The sequence below is a fragment of the Halichoerus grypus genome, chromosome 1 (genome assembly GCF_964656455.1).
Source record: "Halichoerus grypus chromosome 1, mHalGry1.hap1.1, whole genome shotgun sequence".
Taxonomy (NCBI): Eukaryota; Metazoa; Chordata; class Mammalia; order Carnivora; family Phocidae; genus Halichoerus; species Halichoerus grypus.
In genome coordinates this window covers 111,420,665-111,444,161 of record NC_135712.1, presented here as the reverse complement: position 1 = coordinate 111,444,161, position 23,497 = coordinate 111,420,665, and the positions used below count along the sequence as shown (strand labels likewise).

At 42.3% G+C, this 23,497-nt stretch overlaps 1 protein-coding gene across 1 annotated transcript in view; it reads right to left on the bottom strand.

Moving 5' to 3' along the window:
• The window catches only part of WWTR1 (WW domain containing transcription regulator 1), a 133,222-nt gene that overhangs the window by 6,835 nt on the left and 102,890 nt on the right, over positions 1 to 23,497 (bottom strand). Inside the window, exons 4-6 of the mRNA XM_036115647.2 lie at positions 17,690 to 17,892; positions 2,412 to 2,545; positions 1,161 to 1,273 (exon numbers count right to left, since the gene is read on the bottom strand). Of these exons, the coding sequence (XP_035971540.1) occupies positions 1,161 to 1,273; positions 2,412 to 2,545; positions 17,690 to 17,892 (450 nt within the window). The remainder of the gene's footprint in view (positions 1 to 1,160; positions 1,274 to 2,411; positions 2,546 to 17,689; positions 17,893 to 23,497) is intronic.

Sequence of the window (23,497 nt, the reverse complement as noted above, 5' to 3'; positions counted from 1 at the left end):
AGCTTCAGAGACTATGATACAGATGACAGTCATCTAAGAACACAGTGTAACACACACAGGCACTGTGGACAATGGCATTGGGGAAAGGACTTCTTTTCTTTTCTTTTTTTAAAGATTTTATTTACTTATTTGACTGAGAGAGAGAGAGAGAGAGCACAAGCAGGGGGAATGGGAGAGGGAGAAGCAGGCTTCCTGCTGAACAGGAATCCCAATGCGGGGTTCAATCCCAGGACCCTGGGATCATGACCTGAGCCGAAGGCAGACGCTTAACGGCTGAGCCACGCAGGCGCCCCAAAAGGACTTCTTTTCATCACAGGACAATTACTTTTCTGTCATCAGTGATGACAGCAGAAACTTGCATGAATACTTACAAATAGTGGACCCCTCAGTCATCATTTATTTTTGGTTCTAGACTATCCTCTGGGGGTTTAGGACTTTATAATTAAATCTGGCTGTGGCTAAGAAGACCCAATCTGGCTTTGCAATTGGTGGCCTCACTACTTGAAGAGGAGACAGGACCAGAAGCCAGCCGGGGCCTGGCCTAAAGGGGGGCAGGCCGGGGACTAGGTCAAAAGTACCCTGACTCTTCTCTTTAATTGCTGAGGGAAGACATCGTTATCATGTTGGGACTTGCTTGGGAGCTGACAATTTAGAATCTTCTGAGTGGCTTAACTTTCCAAATGCCCGCTGCCAATTGCTTCCCAAATGCAGCGAATGACATGAAAAAAATTGCATGCGGGTAGAACTATAAACCCATCCCACTTCTCAAGAGAAAAAGTGGCCCATACATTATAACTGAAAGGAGAACAGTATAAATATTCCACTGTGGAAGAATGGCAGGAGACAATGGCAGGAATGCAACAGTGAGCAGCGGCTATATGAGGCAAGGACAAAGGAAAGAAAGAAAGAGAGAGAGGAGGAGGGAGGGAGGAGAGAAAGAATTTAAAATCCTGCGCCTGTGTATAAAACTATATTTGTATAAACTAAGAAGAAGGGACTGGAATTTATTAATAGTGTCTGGGGTTTGGGTGGCTTTTCAGGTGTCATTTTCTGTTATTGTTGAGATGAAGTGTTTCTGGTTGGACTTAAGAACTGCGATGACTGAAGGGACGATATAAAAAGGCAAACACACTGCAAGGACTTGCAGGCTTTGCTCCCACCTGTGTCCATCTCGTCCACGTTGCTGAGGAAGTCCTCCGGAGTCGTCGGCACACTGTAGCAGCCTAACCCCAGGCCGCTGTCCGTGCTCTGCTCCCTCGAATGATAGGGCCCTCTGGGGAGTGAAGGACAGAGAGACTTCAACGCGAGCCCACATCAAGAAATTCCAAAATCAAAACACAGTCATGAAACCCCTAAACTGGTCTCCTTCTGTCATGCTGCTCAACTTTCCAGGGAATGGAGGGAGGCCGACTCTTTAATTTTCCAACATGCATACCAATGTCAGCGAGATGTAAAGACCAGGCAAATAAAACTGGCCATTCACAGTAAGTTGACGCTGATTTCCTTTTTATCTCAAAATAATAATTTGAAAACTGTGCTGCACATAGACTATGATACCATTTATGTAAATTTTTAAAAAAGAAAACAGTGTTGAATATTGCTTATGAATGCACACATTAACAAGTAATCGGAAGTATAAAAATACGTGTGATGGACACACACCAATTGCTGAACAGTGGCTCCCACTAGGGAGGGAAAAAGAGAAACATTTCAGTGGTGGTGGGGATGGTTTAAATATTAACTATAATACTCTAAAAAAAAAAAAAAACAAGATCTATGGAAGTATGGCAAATCTGGGTGTTGGATACCTGGGTAAATCTTATGTTATTCTTTATTATTTTTCTGTGTATTTGTAATACTTCTAAATCAACAATTTAAAAAATTCCCTTTCTTCATTATTTCAGTTACTGTTGGTTTTTACCTCTCTTTTTTACTAACTTTCATAATTGTATTTGTTTGTTTGCTACAGGCTTCTGCAAGGGCAGAAAGGACACAGGAAATCGACAACTGCCCTTTATTAGGGTTTAAAAAGCTACAATTAAGGTTTGACTACTTCTACTCATGAACATATTTCTGGCTAAATTATCTTTTCGTTCTTGCTCATATGTTTCATACTTCAAAAATACCTCTTTGTTTTAATTACATTTTTTATTGTAAAACAATTTTAGACCCACAGAAAAGATGTGAAAAGTGTACGGAGTTCCCGTGTGCCATTCACCCAGCTTCCCCAAGGACATCTTACACAATCGTAGTACAGTTACCAACATCAGGAAATGGACAGCTTCCCTCGATCCCCACCCCAACCTCCCAGCTCCCCACCTTTCCCCAACATAAACAAAGGCCCATTATACTCTAGACCACGTAAGACAGCAAGCAAAAAATAAGTCAGGGGCTCCAAAATGTTAGCTTACCCATTGAGGAAAGGATCAGAGCTATTATTAGTGATGGATCTCATGTCTGGGGTCATGGCTGGCGGGTTGACAGCAGCCTGAACGGTGGCCAGAGTCTCGGCTTCCATGGGGAGCTGTCTACAGAGGGCGGCTTCCTATAGAAATATGACAGTCACAGGGAGGGCAAGTTATTCACTCATTGTCACAAGGATCAGAGCAAAGTGTATTTCACATGAAACCTTTTCACCAAACACAAAGCACTTCATGTGTGTTCCCAATCAGTCAAAATCATCAGGAAATCATTACTGTTCTTTCTCCGGAGAAAGTCTTCCAGGCATAAGTCACTTTCTGACATTCACAGAGTTAATGAGAAGCTCAGCTAGTATCTACCTCAGGACACTTACGTAGCAACTGTCCTACCCATCCAAGTGTTTAAATACCCAAGTCACATAAAGGTGTCAAGACACTTTCTTCCAAGACATTTTTATCCCAGGTGCTCAGACCAAATCTAAATCAATCAAAGCAGCTGAACTCCTTTGGCCTAGCAAGTACATTCTGCTCTTTGCCACTAACAGGCCCATAAAGCCGGCGAATTACAGAGTCAGGCTCTCCATCAGATCATAGCTGGCAGTTCTATATCAATAGCCAGGAGAACAAAACAACCAGTGAAAAAGTTTGTTAGTCCATCGGTTTTTCTATTTGACTAGTCATTTTGTTGACCTGATTAAAACGGCTGAAGGGTGGGGAACCATGCAGAGCCAATCCAAATCCCACTAACAACAAACTGATAGCATATGGATTTCATTAGCAAAAATCAGAATGCTAGAATTATTTTGTTTTGGCTGGCATGACTTTGCCAAAGAGAGTCAATCCAAAAGGTTATGAACTGGACTGCAATTACTTTCTCTAGGTAAAACCTCCAGGGAGTCTCTCCCATTTTGACAAACATGAGCAGACATCAAATTCCTTTCAAATCTGCTGCTCTTTCCAGAGAAGAATACTTTTGTATGTTTATACTTGCATCCAAAACCCAAGTTAGGCCCTTCCTATATTTATGCCTATCAGTTTCCCACTTTCCAGCCTGAAGTCATTGGTCTTCCCATCCCTCAAACCCCAAAACCATGGCTACAATGGCAAACAGAATATTTAAGCCATTTAAATTACGGTATCTCTGTTAGATCTCTTCCAGCCCTAACATGCTATGATTTTAGAGAGTAACTGCTGTCTAGACAAGTCTAGTGAAGTCATCGGCAATAAAAACTTTCGGTTACTAGAGTTCATTGTACTGTTATGAGGAGTTATGGTAGCATGACTCTTACAAAACGTGAGACTCCTGATTGATAAGAAGCTGCATTGTTAATTTGTAATGAAATAAACATCCTGTCTAGGAAGGGCTTCTGGCTCACTTCTCTTCATCCAAGTTGCAAATAACCAGAATACTTAACAAATTTTCTTCAGTTATCCATAAAAAGCAAACAACAACAACAACAACAACAACAACAACAACGGGATATTTTTTTAGAGGTAATTTTAGTCCATAATTTCAATCTTCAAACTACCTTCTGAATAAGTCTAGAAAAATTAAATTATTTCCTGATAGATGTTTTTATATGGCAGGCAGTGTGCATTAGAAACCTTATTCTCCAACCAAAGGTCACCTGAAGGCCTCATACAGAAGAACGACAGGGACTGAACCGGTGGGAGAAGCCTGGAGTCCACCAAGCACACGCACATACACAAACCACAGTCTGAAAACATCTAGTCAATGATATAATTTCTAGTTCTTTATAAACGGTAACTGCAGAGATCCTTTGGGCAATAATCTTCATTGAATTCCAGTAATACTTTCTGAATAGATGCTTTTTTTGTTTCCTTTACTTTATTTAAATTCAATTAATTAACATATAGCGTATTATTAGTTTCAGAGGTAGAGTTCAATGATTCATCAGTCTTATATAACACCCAGTGCTCATTGGATCACGTGCCCTCCTTAATGTCCATCACACAGTAACCCCATCCCCCCCACCCCCCTCCCCTCCAGCAACCCTCAGTTTGTTTCCTATGATGAAGAATCTCTTACGGTTTGTCTCTCTCTCTGATTTCGTCTTGTCTTATTCTTCCCTCCCTTCTCCTATGCTCCTCTAAACAGATGCTCTTTTAAACATAAAAGTGGAAGAGATTGCTGCATTTCCTTATATCTGACAAAATTTTTTCACCGTAAGTCTTAAGAATACTAACTGAATTTCTGGGGGCGCCTGGGTGGCTCAGTCGTTAAGAGTCTGCCTTCAGCTCGGGTCATGATCCCAGGGTCCTGGGATCGAGCCCCACATCGGGCTCCCTGCTCTGCGGGAAGCCTGCTTCTCCCTCTCCCACTCCCCCTGCTTGTGTTCCCTCTCTCGCTGTGTCTCTCTCTGTCAAATAAATAAAATCTTAAAAAAAAAAAAAAAAAAAGAATACTAACTGAATTTCTAATATCCAGGTAGTCTGAATTTAAATACAATAAGAATTATTTCTGGAACTTCACTGTATAAAAAGATACAGATGCACATACACACAAACACACACACTATATATATATTAATTTTTTGTCATCTATAATAACATACAAGATGAAAGTAAAATGTTTAAAATTATAAGTAAAAATATCAGAAATGAGCTATAAAATATATAGTTCTAAACTTTCCTCTTCATTTAAATTACTCCTGGCATATTTCAAATAGATACAACATATATTTTTAAGAGAAAGCTTGTGTGTGGTTAAATATATAAATAAAATTCAGAAGACTAGAATAACCAAAGCTGAAAGAACCTACACCATATTGGGGAAAATGTTTCACTGTGCCATCTGCCAATTCACATCTGTTCCCGCTATTTTAAATTAAAGATAGCTGAAGTTCCATTCCTCAGCATCGTTATTTCCCCCAACTATTTTGAAGGCTTGACCCCATGTCACAGGAAGAGGCAATGCTATGTTCTCTCTGGAGGGGGCTCACATTATCATTTCCCACCTTTTAATGACTAACAAATGAGAAAGGATACAGAAAGGGTGTTGAATGTACCTGAATAATAACCTTGGAATATAAATCAGACTAGTGTGAGTTAGAAAGTTATCATAGGGAGCAACACTCACTCCAAGATTATTCTTGGGTTACAAATCATTCCACACAGCCACCAACAGGAAGATCATGGTGGCCCCCTGGCTGCACCCATCTGGATGGTGGCCCACAAATCCCTATGTGACAGCCCTGTCCACCTCCCCTCCTTCATCTCTGACATGCTCTCCTCACTCACCCCTTTCCTGCTGTTCCTCCCACTGCCGGCATCTGCACAAGTGTTCCCTCTGCTTGGAACATACACCTCGGATCTTCCCGAATTCATACCTCACTTAATGTCTGCCTCCTACAAACGCTATCTCCTCAGAGATTGCATTAAATTTTCTTCATAGCAACTTAAGTATTTTTGTCTGTGTCTCCCATTAGAATGTTAGGAAATTCCACAAAGGAAGGAATCTTATGTGTCATGTTCACAACTATATCCTCACTGCCTACAATAGTCTAGGCATACAGTAGGTACTCAATAAATACTTGCCCAATGAATAAATGAAAAGTATTACTGGAATTCAAATAGGAGTATTTTAAGTGGGGATTAGTAATAAAAGAAAAAAATACACTAAGAGCATTCAATCCTCATCTTCAACCACAAATATAATTAAAATAACACCCTATGTATACATCTCAATTAGCCAGGCACAAACTCCATCCTCGTGTAATGATCCCACTGCTCTCTTCCCTGCTCCTAAGACAGAAGATAAGCAGGAGGGCAGAGTGGTCAGAATCAGGGAATCTGGGGCCAGATGCTTGGATGTGAACCCTGGCTCTGCCATCTCCCAGCCAGTTAAACTCTCTGTTCCTCATTTATTTTATTTTTTTAAGATTTTTTATTTATTTGAGAAAGAGTGATGGAGAAAGAAAGCACAAGCAGGGGGGAAGGGCAGAGGGAGAGGGAGAAGCAGACTCCCTGCTGAGCAGGGAGCCCAACTCGGGGCTCGATCCCACAACCCTGAGATCATGACCTGAGCTGAAGGCAGATGCTTAACCAACTGAGCCACCCAGGCGGGGCCCCCTCTGTTCCTCATTTATAAAGTGGGGATAATGACAGCATCTACACACGCAATCATTTAATAAATGTGAACTAAGTAATATTATCATCCCATGTTCTGTATTCCAATCCCAGAAAACAAAAGCAAAACAAAACCAAACAATCTTAGAAGTCGCATTATCATGAGAAACTGATCCATACTGAGTGGTTTGACATTTCTTCCTGGTCAACTCTCACCTTGGAAGGATTAAATCCAAGTGTGAAATTCATCATGATGAGTCAGCAAAGCTAAGAAAACAATTTTCTTTTCTTCTTTTTCTTTTTTTATTTTTTTTATTTTTTATTTTTTATTTTTTATTTATTTTTTTTTTTTTAAAGATTTTATTTATTTATTTGAGAGAGAGAATGAGAGAGAGAGAGAACACATGAGAGGGGATAGGGTCAGAGGACGAAGCAGACTCCCTGCCAAGCAGTGAGCCCGATGCGGGACTCGATCCAGGGACTCCAGGATCATGACCTGAGCCGAAGGCAGTCGCTTAACCAACTGAGCCACCCAGGCGCCCTCTTTTTCTTTTTTTAAATAAGGACAGGTCTGTAAGATTTTTTTTTTTGTATATAACATAGAATTAGATTTTAATATACAGGGAGAACAGTGAGAAGTTTCACTTCCCTTAATTATATTTTATAATGTAATAGTTCCATATTTAGAAGTACCTTTTTTTTGAATGAAAATACTTTCCTATTTCTGCTCATGAATTGAAGGAGAAAAAGAGCAGTACAAAACCCAGAGTTGGAAATAAAAGGACTAACATCACTAACATGTCCGAATCCAAACAAGGGAGGACTTTTTCAAAAATAAAAACTAAATTTAGGGCGCCTGGGTGGCTCAGTTGGTTGAGCAACTGCCTTCGGCTCGGGTCATGATCCTGGAGTCCCGGGATCAAGTCCCACATCGGGCTCCCTGCTCGGCAGGGAGTCTGCTTCTCCCTCTGACCCTCCCCCCTCTCATGTGCTCTCTCTCTCCTCTCATCCTCTCTCTCAAATAAATAAATAAAATCTTTAAAAAAAAAAAAAAAAAAAAACTAAATTTAGGTATGAAATTAAATCCTAGGCTCAGGATGATTTTGGCTGCCCTACATGCCTGACTTTGGTCTGACCAAGAAGCAGCAGTCAAGACTGATGAAGGTGAAATGGCTAAACTACAGACAGAAGACGGTGGCACTGGACTAAGCAAACGGATGTGGAAACAGAGGCTCAGTCAGCCCCCGCTGGTCTAGGACTAGACTCAGAGAGTGGGTGTGGCAACTGCTCTAACCGTTGCCAGGGCGCCAGCTCCCCCTAGTCTAGGCAGAACAGATGCTAAGCTAGAGGCACATCTGAGCCCCTGGGTCTGACTCTCGTCTCCCACTTCCACTCTAGTCCAGTAGTTCTACTCACAGATGCCTTCCCAGGGTCCCCCCACCCTGTCTTCCCAAACAAGCTTTCAGTTTCCTAGACTCCTCCTATTTTGGGGCCCTCTTCATCTAGCCGTATCTCACCCACCCTTACAAGTTCTGTTGTACCACCTTTTCCAGAATGCCTTCCCTGACCACAAGAACCATAGCAAGCCACGAGCTTCCCCCTCTCCTGGCTCTGGACTCCTAAATAAAGGTGTCCAGCTGGGGTAGGATACCCCACGTCTCACAATCCACTCCTCATCTGGTCACAAAGCATCTCTTCCTACCAACTTCAAGCTTTCTCTTAATGCTATCACCACCTACACCAGTGCAAAAATCCAAGTCCACTGACTCCCTCAGCCCCCATAACAACTCATTTTTGTACTTGTATTTATTTTTTTAAAAAATACTATAGAAACTACCAGGTGCCAGGTACTGCTCTTGGCAGCAGGGATATAGCAATGAACACAGATAGTGCCCTACCTCATGGAGGATTCTAGAGAGGGAGACAGATGTGAACAACGACCAAGCCTTGTGGGTTCTATCTCTTGATATCCCCATGCTCCAAACCTCTGTTCCATTTCAAGTAGCAGATCAGCATTGCTTCTCTAGCTATTCCAATAGACTTGCCTACCTCTAGTCAACCCCCACAGGCAAGGCGGCATCCAGGTCTCTGTTCTACACTTTGCAAAGAGTGACCAGAGGAGAAAAATCAGGTTGGAAGGGATCCAGGTGTCATGTCTTATGAAGAAGCAGGGAACTGTTTAACCAGAAGAGAGACATGAGGGGTATACCTTGGTTCTCAAACTATTAATGGAGTATCACATGGAAGAAGGAAGATAGATTCCTTCTACCGTGGATTTGAGGCAGATCTGATGAAGGGTTTTCTAGTTAGTAGTCCTGTTGAGTGATGGAACTGGCTCTCTCAATTTTCTGGGCTACTGGCCACTGGAATTCTCAAGCAGTTGTGGAAGGTTAAATGCTATTAGACATGTCCAGAGCTTGGCACAGGAGAAAAAGCATCCCTGGAATCAGAAAGATTGGAGTTCAAATCCCAGCTCAGTTACCCCCTACCTATAACATCTTGGGCTAAATTCTTAATCTTCCTTGCTGGTTTATTTATCTGGGGGGAAAAAAAAAAACAGACAGCTTGTAAAACTCACCTTGCTGGGCTGTTATAAAGATTTAAAAGCTTATTATAAAGAACCTGGTCCAAAGAGGCAGTCAGCAGAATGAGTTACTGATAGTGTTGTATGTTTTAGGAGCCAGAGCTGTCAGCTAAAGCTTGCATATCACTATGGGGGAAGCACTGTTCTAAGCACTTTAGCATTTCATCCTCATGACAACCCAACCGTCTCCATTTTACAGATGAGGAAACTGAAGCACAGAGAAGTTAAGCAAACTTCTTCCCAAAATCTGGCTCCAGAGTCTGTTCTCCTAACCACCACACTGACTGTGGCAGAGAGAGGAAAATCAAGGGTTGAGGTCAGAAGACCTCAAATTTTTGGCTCTTTCACCTACTGGCTGTGGGACTTGGGGTAAGTTATCTCATTTCTCTGAGCCTATTTTCCCAGCTATCAAATGGAAATACCAACCCTCTTCCTTCGGGCGGTATGGAGGAGGACCGGATGACATAGCCTGTTTAGCTGTCCTGAACACAGTTTCCCTTGCCCAATTGGGAAAAAGATTGAATTGGACATATTCTATGGTCCTTTTCAATGTATATGGGTGGAGTTAGTGCCCTGGGAATTCACAACACATCAAGCACAGTTGTAAGTTCAGATTTTAAAGACCGGTTTCAGAAAGATCTGGAAAGCTGCCCCTAGTAACCCCACCCCTCCCGTCCCCTGCCACAAGTGTATTTTTTTTTCTCTATCCAAGCTGAGGGTGGAAAGACTGTTGCAAAATAAGGGCTTGAGAATCTCTTTCAGAGTTTGTGGTTGTCCATCTAGGTCTCTGAAACGAATAATTATATGTGGGTTAAAAACAAACAAAAAAAAACCCCCCAAAAACAAAACAACAAACCCCTTCCCTAGCAGCTGGGGAAGGGGGTGGGGTGTAAAATAGCGAGAGGGATGTGAAAGACAAATGCTGATTTGTAAGTTGAAGATGTCCCTGGAGGCAAACCTCAAACCTCCTTTCCTTCCAGCTCCCCGCCGGCCTGCAGCCTGCCCGTGGAATAAATCAACAGAGGAGGTGAGAAAGCACACAGCAGTTGAAAGCGTCCTGCAGCCCCATCTGTCCTTGGCTGAGGGAGCGCCTGCAACCAGCCGGCTCCTGCCCTCACTGGAATGTACTTCAAAGAGAAGCGGAATGACAATAACCCTTCTGAGGGCGCTCGGCCTGATGGAAGCCGGCCTGATGGAAGCGTGTGTGGCCAGGGGTTCCACAGAACTGGAGGATTGGACTGTTTTAATTATAAAGGGTGGGGTGAGTAGAAACAAATGAAAAAAAATCAAATCAAATAAAGACAGTATTTTGAAATCCTAACATTGAAATAGTTACTCTGGTGCAGGAAAGTTGCTGTCTCTGCCAAAACCCTTGGGGACTTCAGAGGCAAAACACTAAACTGTGTACCTTCTTTACTGGGGGGAAAAAATTCCCAATGTAAATTTCTTTTTAACTCTGTGCCAAGAGATTCTAGAAATTCATTGTCACATTTCCTGGAGCCTCCCTTTTTCAAATACCTCATCATACATGCTCAGCTGCCAGACCACTGGTATGAAAGAATAGTCGAAACTCGAACACTCTGAGGGAAGACATTTGTTGAGTCCATAATGATTATCCATGGCCTGTTTGTTGCTCTTTCAATTCAGGATGTGTATCACAATCTTGTGTTATTCTATAATCTGTTATCCCTTAGAATCACATTAAGGGAAACTTCACAATTTAGATATTCTCTCTTCACTTAAAAAAAAAAAAAATAGTTGAATGGATTTTGAAATGGTGTTTCTTCATACCTTGGTGATCTTATGAAGATCAGAAATATGAAGTTGCTTTTCCTTTGTGCAAACATGGTGACCCTCTATTTGAAAAATGTGTTCAATTTACAACATTTTAAAAAAGGGTCCTTGTATTATTCCTCAACGACATGGGAGCACCAAGACATTTTAGAAAATGGATTATTTCTGGGACTTGACGGAAGCTAGAATTGAAGTTTGCTGGAGAGTACAGACCAAGTCTGTCCACTCCCTGCTGTGTATTTAGTACCTGAGGCATTTGTTGATTTGTTGAACAAATCAATGAATGAACTTACATAGCCAGCCTACCATAGATGGAGTTACATATTGGTTGGATGACATGACCTCTATGTCCCAGTCAACCCTGAAACCTAATTCTATGAAAAGCTTTTCAAGAAGTTAAATTATAGCGTCCGAAGGAAAGACTCTTTATGAAATAGCCACCATTTATGCTTCATGGTCTGCTTTAACACGACACTTTTTAACCTCTCTAAATAGCTATTCTTCGCATGATAAAAACCAGACTCCAGATTCTTCCCCCAGAGCAGCGCTGCTCACAGCCGGGCGTGTCCCCCCTGGGCCCACGGTCAGGAATGGCTGCTCGAGGCCGGCCAGCTGGCCAGCCGGACCCCATAGTGGATGTCAGGCCTAACAGAAATCTGTGAGACCTGCCAAAAGAATTCCGAGGCCTCCCGCCCAAACCCTCTGTCCTCATCCTGTTGCCCTGGCAACTAGAGGCCAGGCTTAGTCAGCAGTTTTGCTTGACAAGCTGCATTCTCCTGTCCACGGAGCCCCAATTAAGGGCCAGGGTAAAAGCAGGGCTGAATCTGTCTAAGAATAATAATGGTTTCTCAACAAGACAGGCCCTGAGAAGGGGCAAGGAGGAGCTAAGACTTCTTCACTTAGGAATCTTCCAGGCCTTGGGGGCTGACGGGAAGTCCTTGAGGTTAAAATCTTCAAGGCAGAAGGCCCCCCAGCTTCCTAATTAAATGAATAATACGCATGAAAAGAAATACTCTGCTCAGTTAAAGCCGTCACTCTGTTTTCATGTCAAGGAATTGTTCTTTTAGATGAGTAAATAGTGACTGAGAAGCCTCTTTCTCAATTTCTTACCAGTTACCAAAATTTTCCATTCCATTGGGTAAAGTCGCAAACATGCCCTTTATGATACTGAGCAAATACTGTGTTGATTTTTAAGCTGTAACAGCAGAATATTCTACAGTCATTGTGGGCATGTCTGGTTCATGGTATTTTAAAAATTATGTCCAGCCCTGTTGTAGGAAGGATCCCAGGCAGCTTACAATAGATACATTCAAAGTCACGGCACAATTTCCATGGCTGATACAGAATAAATACATGATGTCCCAATATATTAAGAAGAAGAGATAATAAAACAGAAGTATGATACGCTACCAATTTTGTTTTAAAAACAAAGCATACACACAGATACATACAAAGACTGGAGAGAAATCACCAACATCTTCACAGCCACTCTCTTGAGGTAAGACTCTAAGTGATTATTACGTTCTTGGTTTTGAGTATTTTAAACATTGTTTTACAATGAATTTGTTTTGTCTTTCTTGTGTGATAATTTTACTTTCTTATTATTTTAGCTGATATACAGTAAAACCCACTCTTTGTAGTGTACATTTCTGAGTTTTGACAAATCCACGGGGTTGTGAAACAGCCACCCCAATCAAGATACAGAACAGTGCCACTACCCCGCGAATTCCCTAGTGCTGCCCCTTTGCAGGCAGCCCCTGCCGACCCCAAAGCCTGGCGCCCACGTACGTATTCTCTGTTCCTATAGTTTTGCCTTTTTTCAGAATGTCATATAAATGGAATCATAAAGACCTGGCTTCTTTCACTTAGCAAATGCTTCTTTCATCTCAATCAGAAAAAAACAAAACAAAACCCTACCCAATTATATTTTTATAAATTAAAAACTTTATTTTTCTGGGGCACCTGGGTGGCTCAGTCGGTTGAGCATCTGCCTTCAGCTCAGGTCATGATCCCAGGGTTGTGGGATCGAGCCCCATGTTGGGCTCCCTGCTCAGCGGAGAGTCTGCTTCTCCCTCTCCCTCTGCCGCTCCCCCTGCTTGTGCTCTCACTCCTTCTCTGTCAAATAAATAAATAAAAACTTAAAAAAAAATAAAATAAAACAATTCCACTCTTTTAAAAAAAAACTTTATTTTTCTAAATCAAAAGAAAAAATTGTCACAAACTGAATTCAAATTTCTTTTTAAAAACTACGAGGATACCAGGAGGCACACCTTCAACTGAGACTGCTTTCTTTTCTCGAGTTGCCATTTCTCTTAGGAACTTGAAGCTGCCTCTCCAGGTTTGGGAAATTTCACAAAGATAAAACTCTCATTATCACGGACAACCGAGACTGTCTTTCACAAAAATTCATTTTCCACAATGTCTGCGATGGATGCCTGTGGAAAGCAGGGAAACTTCCACTTTCCTAAAAGACTGTGTATTGCAGACCCAGCTGGAATTCTCCTGAGCTTGTTCGGGGCGCCCCTGAGCTTGGAGCACCTGCCACAACCCGAGATAACTCATCAGACACAAGAAGTTCAACTTGGCTACAGCAGCCAATGCTAACTTGTAGGGACCATTTTTAATGGAACTCTCCTACTTCAGAAGACTCCTAATTGAAGGAGATACCAAAAACCTCACTGGCCCTTTGATCCTAATGTTGCAGATTCTTCAACAACTTTTTGGCCCGAGGGCCCACTGAAGAGAAAAAAAGAAGTACCTTCTGCTCGCTTCACAGAACTCTGTGCTGTGGTGTGTCTGGTCTCTGCTCCAGGAATGAAAGCCAAAGATGGAAAGAGGGAAGAGTCTGAATTTACTCTTCTGGCCACACATTTGGATTAGTTGTAACCATCCTGATTTCATCATTTTGCTTGTCTGGTAAGATACAAGTTATCCGAAGGCGGCCAAGTCCCATTTATCTTTTTGTTTGTTATTTTTCACCACATATATGTTGGTTGGATAAGTGAATGAGGAGACAAAGAAAAGAATGAAAAAAGTAATTTTCCATCCTGAAATAATGAAGGTTCACCTCAGATCTGTAATCAAACTTTCCTTACATCCATTTGTTGATATTCTACATGATTTCAGTGACCACGAGTTAACATGTGAGCCCCTGGCATTATGCAGTGTACGTCAGCTTATGCAATACTGAGGAGCTTCTTTCCCCACAATGCAACATCGTCAGATGACACGCCTGGAGAGATGATGGCATGGAAGAAGGAAAAGGAAGACGGAGGGATAAAACCAAATTTTTACATGGTATTTCATTTATAAGGAGCTTTCACATTTATTATATATTTAAGGATGATAACAATTTTCAGAATGGTGATGATTTCCCAAGAATTAGGCAACAAATTCACCTACTCATTAAATTTTCCCAACCTCTCTTCCCACTACAGAGATAGAAATAGGATGGGGCCTCCTGGAAATTCTCTCTTGATGGAACTGCAGGCAGGTCAAGGTTGCCTGCAAGGCGGGGACCCTGAGAACACAGCCTGCATGGCTAGGGCCCCCTTGTGAGCAAGAGGAGAGCCATGCTCCTTACAGACTGCCCAGTGAGCTAAGGAGATTCAGGTACTTGTTGACCACGGTGGGCATGGGAGTGGGACAGGAAGAAGAAATGGAAGTCTACAGATAATCTTCAGACCTCATCATGGGGCGCCAGGATGGCTCAGTCGGTTGAGCATCTGCCTCTTTATTTCGGCTCATGTCATGATCTTAGGGTTGTGGGATTGAGCCCCCTTTGGGCTCTGTGCTCAGCGGGGAGTCTGCTTCTCTCCCTCTGCCTCTGCCCCTCCCCCCAGCTCACGCACACACAAGCACACACGCGTGTTCTCTCTCTCTCTCAAAATAAATAAATAAATCTTATTAAAAAAATTTTTTTAAGATTTTATTTATTTATTTGATCAGGGGAAAGAGCAGAGGAAGAGGGAGAAGCATACTCCCTGCTGAGCAGGGAGCCCGATTTGGGGCTTGATCCCATGACCCTGGGATCATGACCTGAGCTAAGGCAGATGCTTGACCAACTGAGCCACCCAGGTGCCCCTAAATAAATCTTTAAAAAAAAATCTTCAGACTTCATCAGGACCATTTCCTCTACCCTTATTCCTGTTTTCTACTAGATTCTAAAAGGCAGCTAAACAGGTTAGCCAAATATCACCTTTACTGATAGTCCATTTCCCTGTCCCTGGCTTAAGTGCAAACAGTGAGGCAGAAAATCACCCAAAAAAAAAAAAAAAAGGGAAGTAAAAAAACCACTAAGATGATAGACATAATCCACACCTGAACAACCAGGCATCTTGGCAAATGCCCCAGAAAACTATCAGAGAACACTCTAATACTATTTACCATATGGCCTTAAATAGTATCTTTGACACTGAGGAGCAGGTTGCTTCTGGATGGGGGGAAAAACTTTCCATGATGAAGAAGTCCCTTTAGACCTTTTTTTCCTGTATTCTATAAGGAAAATAAAAAGACATCAGAACCATCCATTCCATTCCCTTCTCCTCCTCCTAACTACACACACACACACACACACACACACACACACACACAGTCAAAGCTGAACTATGGGAGCCTCTGTGAGCAAATCTGGACATTTTCTCCCACTGTCCTATACAGTAGGATTGCACAATATGATGCAGCAAAATGCTCCAAGTTCCACAGCCTCCAGGGATCAGCATTTAATAAACTTGGTTGGCATTTCTGTAATATGAACCATCAATACCACATTCTGGTTCAAAGGCACCTATGGTTGGAATAAAGGAAACAATTCGGGGCACTTTCCCCCACCCCTTTGCAGAAATACTTTCTGTGGGAAAGAAGGAGGTGGGGCAAGAAAAAGAAACACAGAAAGTGGCAGAAACTAAGAAACAAATTATTCTTTACAGAACAGTCTGTAGCTTTGTGCAAGGAAAAATAAAACGCATTAAAGCTCATTTAAATATAAAACTAAGAGAAAAGTCATAAATGCTATTATAATACTGTTACATTTACTCTATAGATATTATGAAACAGAAAATTAATATTCCAAATGGAATTGTTATCCTAAGATAAAAAATAATATAATTATTTCCTGTTAAGAAACATGATACTGTATATCTAAAAACAGTATAAACAACTGTTACCCTAAAATAACCATGAACGTTCAGACATAAATCCTCAGGGAAAAAGGCACAACTGTAGTTATATTATAAAGCTGTATTCCTCAAATTCAGGATAGTTCCACTGAACGACAAAGCACAATTGACATTCACTTCCCTCATTGTCAAAGGCTATGTCTAAGGAATTATTTTAACTCACCATGTTTTTAAAACCTCACGCAGGATAGACACTTTATATCCTAGAATTTATTTGATGAGAAATACATTATTCATTTATAGAAATCAATGTATATTTTTGAAAGTATGAGATGTGACTAAAAGAAAAAGTAGCATTTAGTGGAACACCTCAGGCTCTTGCAAGAAAGCTCTCTGAGACGTTAAAACTACTTATTTCCTTAAACTAGTGAAAGAGAAGCTACTCACGTATCTTACTTCATGTGAGTCACAAAGCAAAGTCTCAAGAATTAGAACAATAAACTGAAGCTTTCCTCCCTAAAATGTAGCCAGCAAAACTGATGAGACCTAAAAACATGGCCTACATTAGTTTAGCAACACAGAAGAAATAATTCTGTTCTTGCACAGACCAAGCCACTGAGGGAGGCAGAAAACTGTGGGTTCCTGAAGGGATTCTGTTTTATTAATTTTTGGAGTGCTGCATCAACCCTCACCCACAGAGGACACGCAGCTCAACATTCTGTCCCCTGATGGACTGACTGACTGAATGAATGAATGCAGTATGGCACACAGGCACCTGACCAACAGCGACTCTATCAGAGCCCGCATGCAAACATTTTCCTTTCTCATTCTCCTTCAGTTTTCCCTAACTCTTTCTCATGCTCCATGGTGGACCAAAGATGGTTGCAAATTCTTTGTCACTTTGTCCATGGAACATCCCTTCTGCTATCCGCTTTAATCTAGGGCGAATCTGTGATTTCTTTGATTAAGAGCATATGGAAGAAGTGACTCTGTGACAGTTTCCAGAACCAGATCCTAAGACACCGGCGGCTTCTACTTCTTGTTTCTTGGAACATCCTCTCTGGGAGACCCAAGCTGCTAGGCAATATGTCCCACTAGTGAGACTGCTGTGCTAGCTAGAGATGCCAAATATAGATGCTCCAGGTTTCAGTCCCAACCAAGCCCAGTTTTCCAGCAATCCTTACCATGATGCCACACACTTGAGTAGAGCCATCTTGGACCCTCCAGACCAACCCACCCACCAGCTGAATACTACTAAAGTGGTCTTCATCAACACCACGGAAGCCAGAAGAACAGGCCACCTGAGCGCCGCCCAAATTCCCAGCCCACAGAAATGTATGATATAATAAAATGGGCTACTGTTTTAAGCCACTACGTTTTTGGGATGACGTTACACAGCAATAGATAATTGGAACAGGGTCTTCCTCCCCTTCTAAAGATCAGCAGTAGAACCCAAAGGCAGCCATGCTAACATAGCTAGTCCTCATACTCATATGTTTGGCTCTGAAGACAAGGCAGGCAGATTCTGGGAGAAAAACCGAGATTCTACTCGTATGGTTTGGAGTAGGCTTTGGGTCTTTAATGCTTCTAGAGGAAGATTTACCCTGATGGCCCGCAGCTACCTACCCCCGAGCCTTGGCACCCAAGGTCATGGAGCCTCCAGCAGGCACCACAGAAGGCCGTACCTGCCTCATGAGCTCCTCTTGGCGCATTCTGATCCTCTCTCTCTCCATCTGGATCCTCTGAAGCCGGAGCTTCTGCTGCTGCTGCTGCTGAGTGGTCAGAGCATTGGGCATGCTCATGAGCCCTGCTGGGGGGTTCTGAGTAGGGTGGTTCTGCTGGCTCAGGGTGGTGGGTGCCATTTGCTGCTGGTGCTGGTGATTCATCACTATAGGAAGGAAGACCACGCAGGAGATTAATGAACAGGTCCTACAATACCTTATCAAAAAGAGGCCATCAGAATGCTCTGTGCTTTGGAGTATAGATTCCCGAGATTCCTTCCAAAGTACTTTCCTGTTAATCATTACTGTTTAAGTAATTATTACCTTAATTCAATTCATGGAGGCTCAGACACTGGCCCCACTCCTGACTCATCCAGTCTTGGCATTTTGTGCTCTGTTAAAAATTATTTCACACCTTCCCTGTGTCTAGAGCACATTTTAAGCCTTTAAGAACATAGTGGTCAAAAGTGAATTCCACAAAAGGTTACCACAACATATGATGTAATTTCAGCAGGACATCTGGGTGTGTGTGCACTTTCTAGACAACCTGCGTGTTCATGTCAGAGCTAAGGAGGGCATGAGATTATAGATACACAGCAGTGCACGGTAATACCTAGAATGATGAGTGACTGACAAGCAGGACGTTAAAACACAGTACCTAGACCAGGGATCTACACAGAAGCAGGACCCCACTGATGCTTTGTTAAAAAAGGGTACCCCAAAGGAGCATGAGCTAAGCTCAGAAACAAACACCTGATTGAGGAAAAGATGTTTTAGTTTATGCAAAGGGAAAAATTAGTGTGAAAGAAATTACATAAAAATGATAATCATGGGGGCGCCTGGGTGGCTCAGTCGGTTAAGCGTCTGCCTTCGGCTCAGGTCATGATCCCAGGGTCCTGGGATGGAGCCCCACATGGGGCTCCCTGCTCAGCGGGGAGTCTGCTTCTCTGCAAAGGGAAAAATTAGTGTGAAAGAAATTACATAAAAATGATAATCATGGGGGCGCCTGGGTGGCTCAGTCGGTTAAGCGTCTGCCTTCGGCTCAGGTCATGATCCCAGGGTCCTGGGATGGAGCCCCACATGGGGCTCCCTGCTCAGCGGGGAGTCTGCTTCTCCCTCTGCCCCTCCCCCTGCCCATGTGCACATGCACTCTCTCTCTCTCTCTCTCTCAAATAAATAAATGAAATCTTAAAAAAAAAAGGATCATCATGGCGCAGTCAGTTAAGCGTCCAACTCTTAGTTTTAGCTCAGGTTGAGATCTCAGGGTCCTGAGATCGAGTCCCGCATGGAACTCCACGCTCAGTATAGAGTCTTCTTAACACTCTCTCTCCCTCTGCCCCTCCCTCCTGCCCTCGCTCTCTCTCAAATAAACAAATCTTTTAAAAAATGATAATCATATTTGTGATTGGATAAAACATTCTAGAAGTGTTTTAAACTTTTTAAGGATTTTCTTTCTTTTTTTTTTTATCTGCACTTACCAACATCTTAAATTTTAGCATGGTACTTCACTTGAGGAAAGAATTTTAAAATCCTTTAATGAATTCTATAATTGGCATTCCCACACACACACACACAAAAACATTTTTAAAAAGTGCTAGTTTTCCTTAAAACAGTTTACCAGTCAAATTTGCTTAACTTCTGCCTAGGCAATATCCTATAATAAAGAAAACCACAATTTTCTGTCTATTTGCTCTTACATCGGGGCCCAAGACAATATATAGTTTTATATACTCCATTTCTGAGGAAAAACTCTCAATTTTTGCTATGTTTGGTATCACTGTCTTTAAAAAAGAAAATCATTGGTGTACCTTATTTAAAGTCTAAAAGTTAAATATTTTACATCTTGCATTTGGAAGACATGGACATCATGTGGAAACATGTTTTATAAGTAAGAATTTTCTTAAATGAATTTTAAAGTAGCCTCATCGACTATATATTAAATGTACATGTACACCCCATTCACACACACACACGCACACAAACACGCACGCGCACGCACTCAAAAGCGAGCACCAACACAGGATTTTCTGTAGACAAACTGGTTTCCTTGAGGAATGATTAACTGAGTTCACGGCAGGAACTTCCTCTGGACGGGGGTAGAGGTAGGGTAAAAACATTCTTTTTTAAAAAAATTATTTATAACTCCCTCAAATCTTTACCGCATTTCCTGTGTGCCAGCCACTGGGCTTGTCATTGGATAAATAGCTCCTGCCCTCACAGGAATTAACAGGCTGTTGGAAGGAATGTGTGAAGAAATGAGGTGAATTTATATGTGGAGCTGTGGAATGCCAGAATGTTAGGCTTTGTCAGGATTCTTAGAAATGATCTAGTCCATCCCTTTATTTTACGGGAGAGCGACTGAAACCTAAGAGAGGTAAAGGGGTGTGCTCTGATTAGGGGCAGGCAGAACCACCGAAGCCAGGGAGGCCTCCAGACATCCCGTCCACTGGCTCTTTCAACTGTCCTTGGCCGCCCTCGGTCACGCCTTACACTGAACAACAGAACAGCTGCTGAAACTGAGAGCAACCCTCTGAACGTGGTTTGCCTTCAAGAGCAAGAAAGTTACCACTTACACAGCAGGTCATCAAAACAGGGCCCGGGGCCCAAAGCCGCTCCCGTTACAAACAGGAAGCGTTCAAGGCGGGTCTGGGTGGATTGACAACTGTCTGCTCAGTAACGAGCTCCTGAGCGGGAGGTGAGAATGTTTGGGATCTGCCTCACCGGTGCAGGCTTTCCTTTCGGAATCCAGCCCACCACAAGGAACGCGCACCTCCTGCTAGCATTCCTGGCACACGGGGAAACCCAGTAGATGAGGCGAATGAATGAAACCAGTTGGCTATCTCTTATGTTCTCAAGTTTGAGAACAGGAAAAAAAAAAAAAAAGCACAGTCCTAATTGATGCAAAATTACTGAAATGAGTGTTTCATTTTTCAAATGACATTCCAGAAATGGTTAGAGCATTTTACAGTCTCTATTGGAAGGCCTGGGTAGGAGGGCAGGGATTGTGCGCACACGGTATCACCAGAAAAAAAGTGCTCTTAAATACAGATTAAAGTCAGACAAGGTCCAGATATCCAGAAGGGCTTAATTCATAAGGCCTCTTTCAGGCCAGAAGGAAGCTTAGATGGAAGAATAGTGATTATTTCCAGGGACAGCCATTTCTGAACTTCTGAAAAAGGAAGTTTTTAGCAGTCAGACAAAACTGCTGTAGACCAAAAAAGATGCCCAACTGGGTCTCTAAGAGAAATCTGTAAACTGAAATATTTCCAATATCAGAAATCCCCAGATTAGGAAAAAGAAGCTTAAAAAAAGTTAGGTTGTTTGTTGGCAGCACAGAGGTTATTAATTTTTAAAACTGACTCAGTTCTATGGCACGGATATCCACTATCACCACTGCTGTTCAACATAGTACTAGAAGTCCTAGCCACAGCAATCAGACAACAAAAGGGAATAAAAGGCATCCGAATCGGCAAAGAAGAAGTCAAACTTTCACTCTTTGCAGATGATATGATACTTTATGTGGTAAACCCAAGACTCCACCCCAAAACCTCTAGAACTCATACAGGAATTCAGTAAAGTGGCAGGATATAAAATCAATGCACAGAAATCAGTTGCATTTCTATACACCAACAACAAGACAGAAGAAAGAGAAATTAAGGAGTCGATCCCATTTACAATTGCACCCAAAACCATAAAATACCTAGGAATAGATCTAACCAAAGAGGCAAAGAATCTGTACTCAGAAAACTATAAAATACTCATGAAAGAAATTGAGGAAGAAGCTAAGAAATGGAAAAACATTCCATGCTCATGGACTGGAAGAACAAATACTGTGAAAATGTCAATGCTACCTAGAGCAATCTACACATTTAATGCAATCCCTATCAAAATACAATCCACTTTTTTCAAAGAAATGGAACAAATAATCCTAAAATTTGTATGGAACCAGAAAAGACCCTGAATAGCCAGAAGAATGTTGAAAAAAGCAAAGCAAAGCTGGTGGCATCACAATTCCAGACTTCAAGCTCTATTACAAAGCTGTAATCATCAAGACAGTATGGTACTGGCACAAAAAACAGGCACATAGATCAATGGAACAGAATAGAGAGCCCAGATATGGACAGTCAACTAATCTTCGACAAAGCAGGAAAGAATGTCCAATGGAAAAAAGACAGTCTCTTCAACAAATGGTGTTGGGAAAATTGGACAGCCACATGCAGAAGAATGAAACTGGACCATTTCCTTACACCACACATAAAAATACACTCAAAATGGATGAAAGACCTAAATGTGAGACAGGAATCCAGAACACAGGCAGCAACCTCTTCGACCTCAGCCGCAGCAACTTCTTCCTAGAAACATCGCCAAAGGCAAGGGAAGCAAGGGCAAAAATGAACCATTGGGACTTCATCAAGATAAAAAGCTTTTGCACAGCAAAGGAAACAGTCAACAAAACCAAAAGACAACCAACAGAATGGGAGCTGATATTTACAAATGACATATCAGATAAAGGGCTAGTATCCAAAATCTATAAAGAACTTATCAGGGCGCCTGGGTGGCTCAGTTGGTTAAGCGACTGCCTTCGGCTCAGGTCATGATCCTGGAGTCCCGGGATCGAGTCCCGCATCGGGCTCCCTGCTCAGCAGGGAGTCTGCTTCTCCCTCTCCCGCTCCCCCCTCTTGTGCTCTCTCTCTCTCTCACTCTCTCTCAAATAAATAAATAAAAAATCTTAAAAAAAAAAAAAGAACAACTTATCAAACTCAACACCCAAAGAACAAATAATCCAATCAAGAAATGGGCAGAAGACAAGAACAGACATTTTTCCAAAGAAGACATCCAAATGGCCAACAGATACGTGGAAAAAGTGCTCAACATCACTTGGCATCAGGGAAATCCAAATTAAAACCTCAATGAGATACCACCTCACACCAGTCAGAATGGCTAAAATTAACAAGTCAGGAAACGACAGATGTTAGCGGGGATGCAGAGAAAGGGGAACCCTCCTACACTATTGGTGGGAATGCAAGCTGGTGCAGCCACTCTGGAAAACAGTATGGAGGTTCCTCAAAAAGTTGAAAATAGAGCTACCCTACGACCCAGCAATTGCACTACTGAGTATTTACCTCAAAGATACAAATGTAGTGACCCGAAGGGGTACGTGCACCCCAATGTTTATAGCAGCAATGTCCACAATAGCCAAACTATGGAAAGAGCCAAGATGTCCATCAACAGATGAATGGATAAAGAAGATGTGGTATACACACACACACACACACACACACACACACACACACACACACAATGGAATATTACACAGCCATTAAAAAAATCCTGCCATTTGCAACGTGGATGGAACTAGAGGGTATTATGCTAAGCGAAATAAGTCAATCAGAGAAAGACAAGTATCATATGATCTTACTGATATGAGGAATTCTTAATCTCAGGAAACAACCTGAGGGATGCTGGAATGGTGGGGGGTGGGAGGGATGGGGTGGCTGGGTGATGGACATTGGGGAGGGTATGTGCTATGGTGAGCGCTGTGAATTGCGTAAGACTAATGAATCACAGACCTGTACCTCTGAAACAAGATAGTAGGAAGGGAAAATTGAAGGGGGGGGAATCGGAGGGGGAGACAAACCATGAGAGACTATGGACTCTGAGAAACAAACTGAGGGTTCTAGAGGGGAGGGTGGTGGGGGGATGGGTTACCACGGTGATGGGTATTAAGGAGGGCATGTCCTGAATGGAGCACTGGGTGTTATACGCAAACAA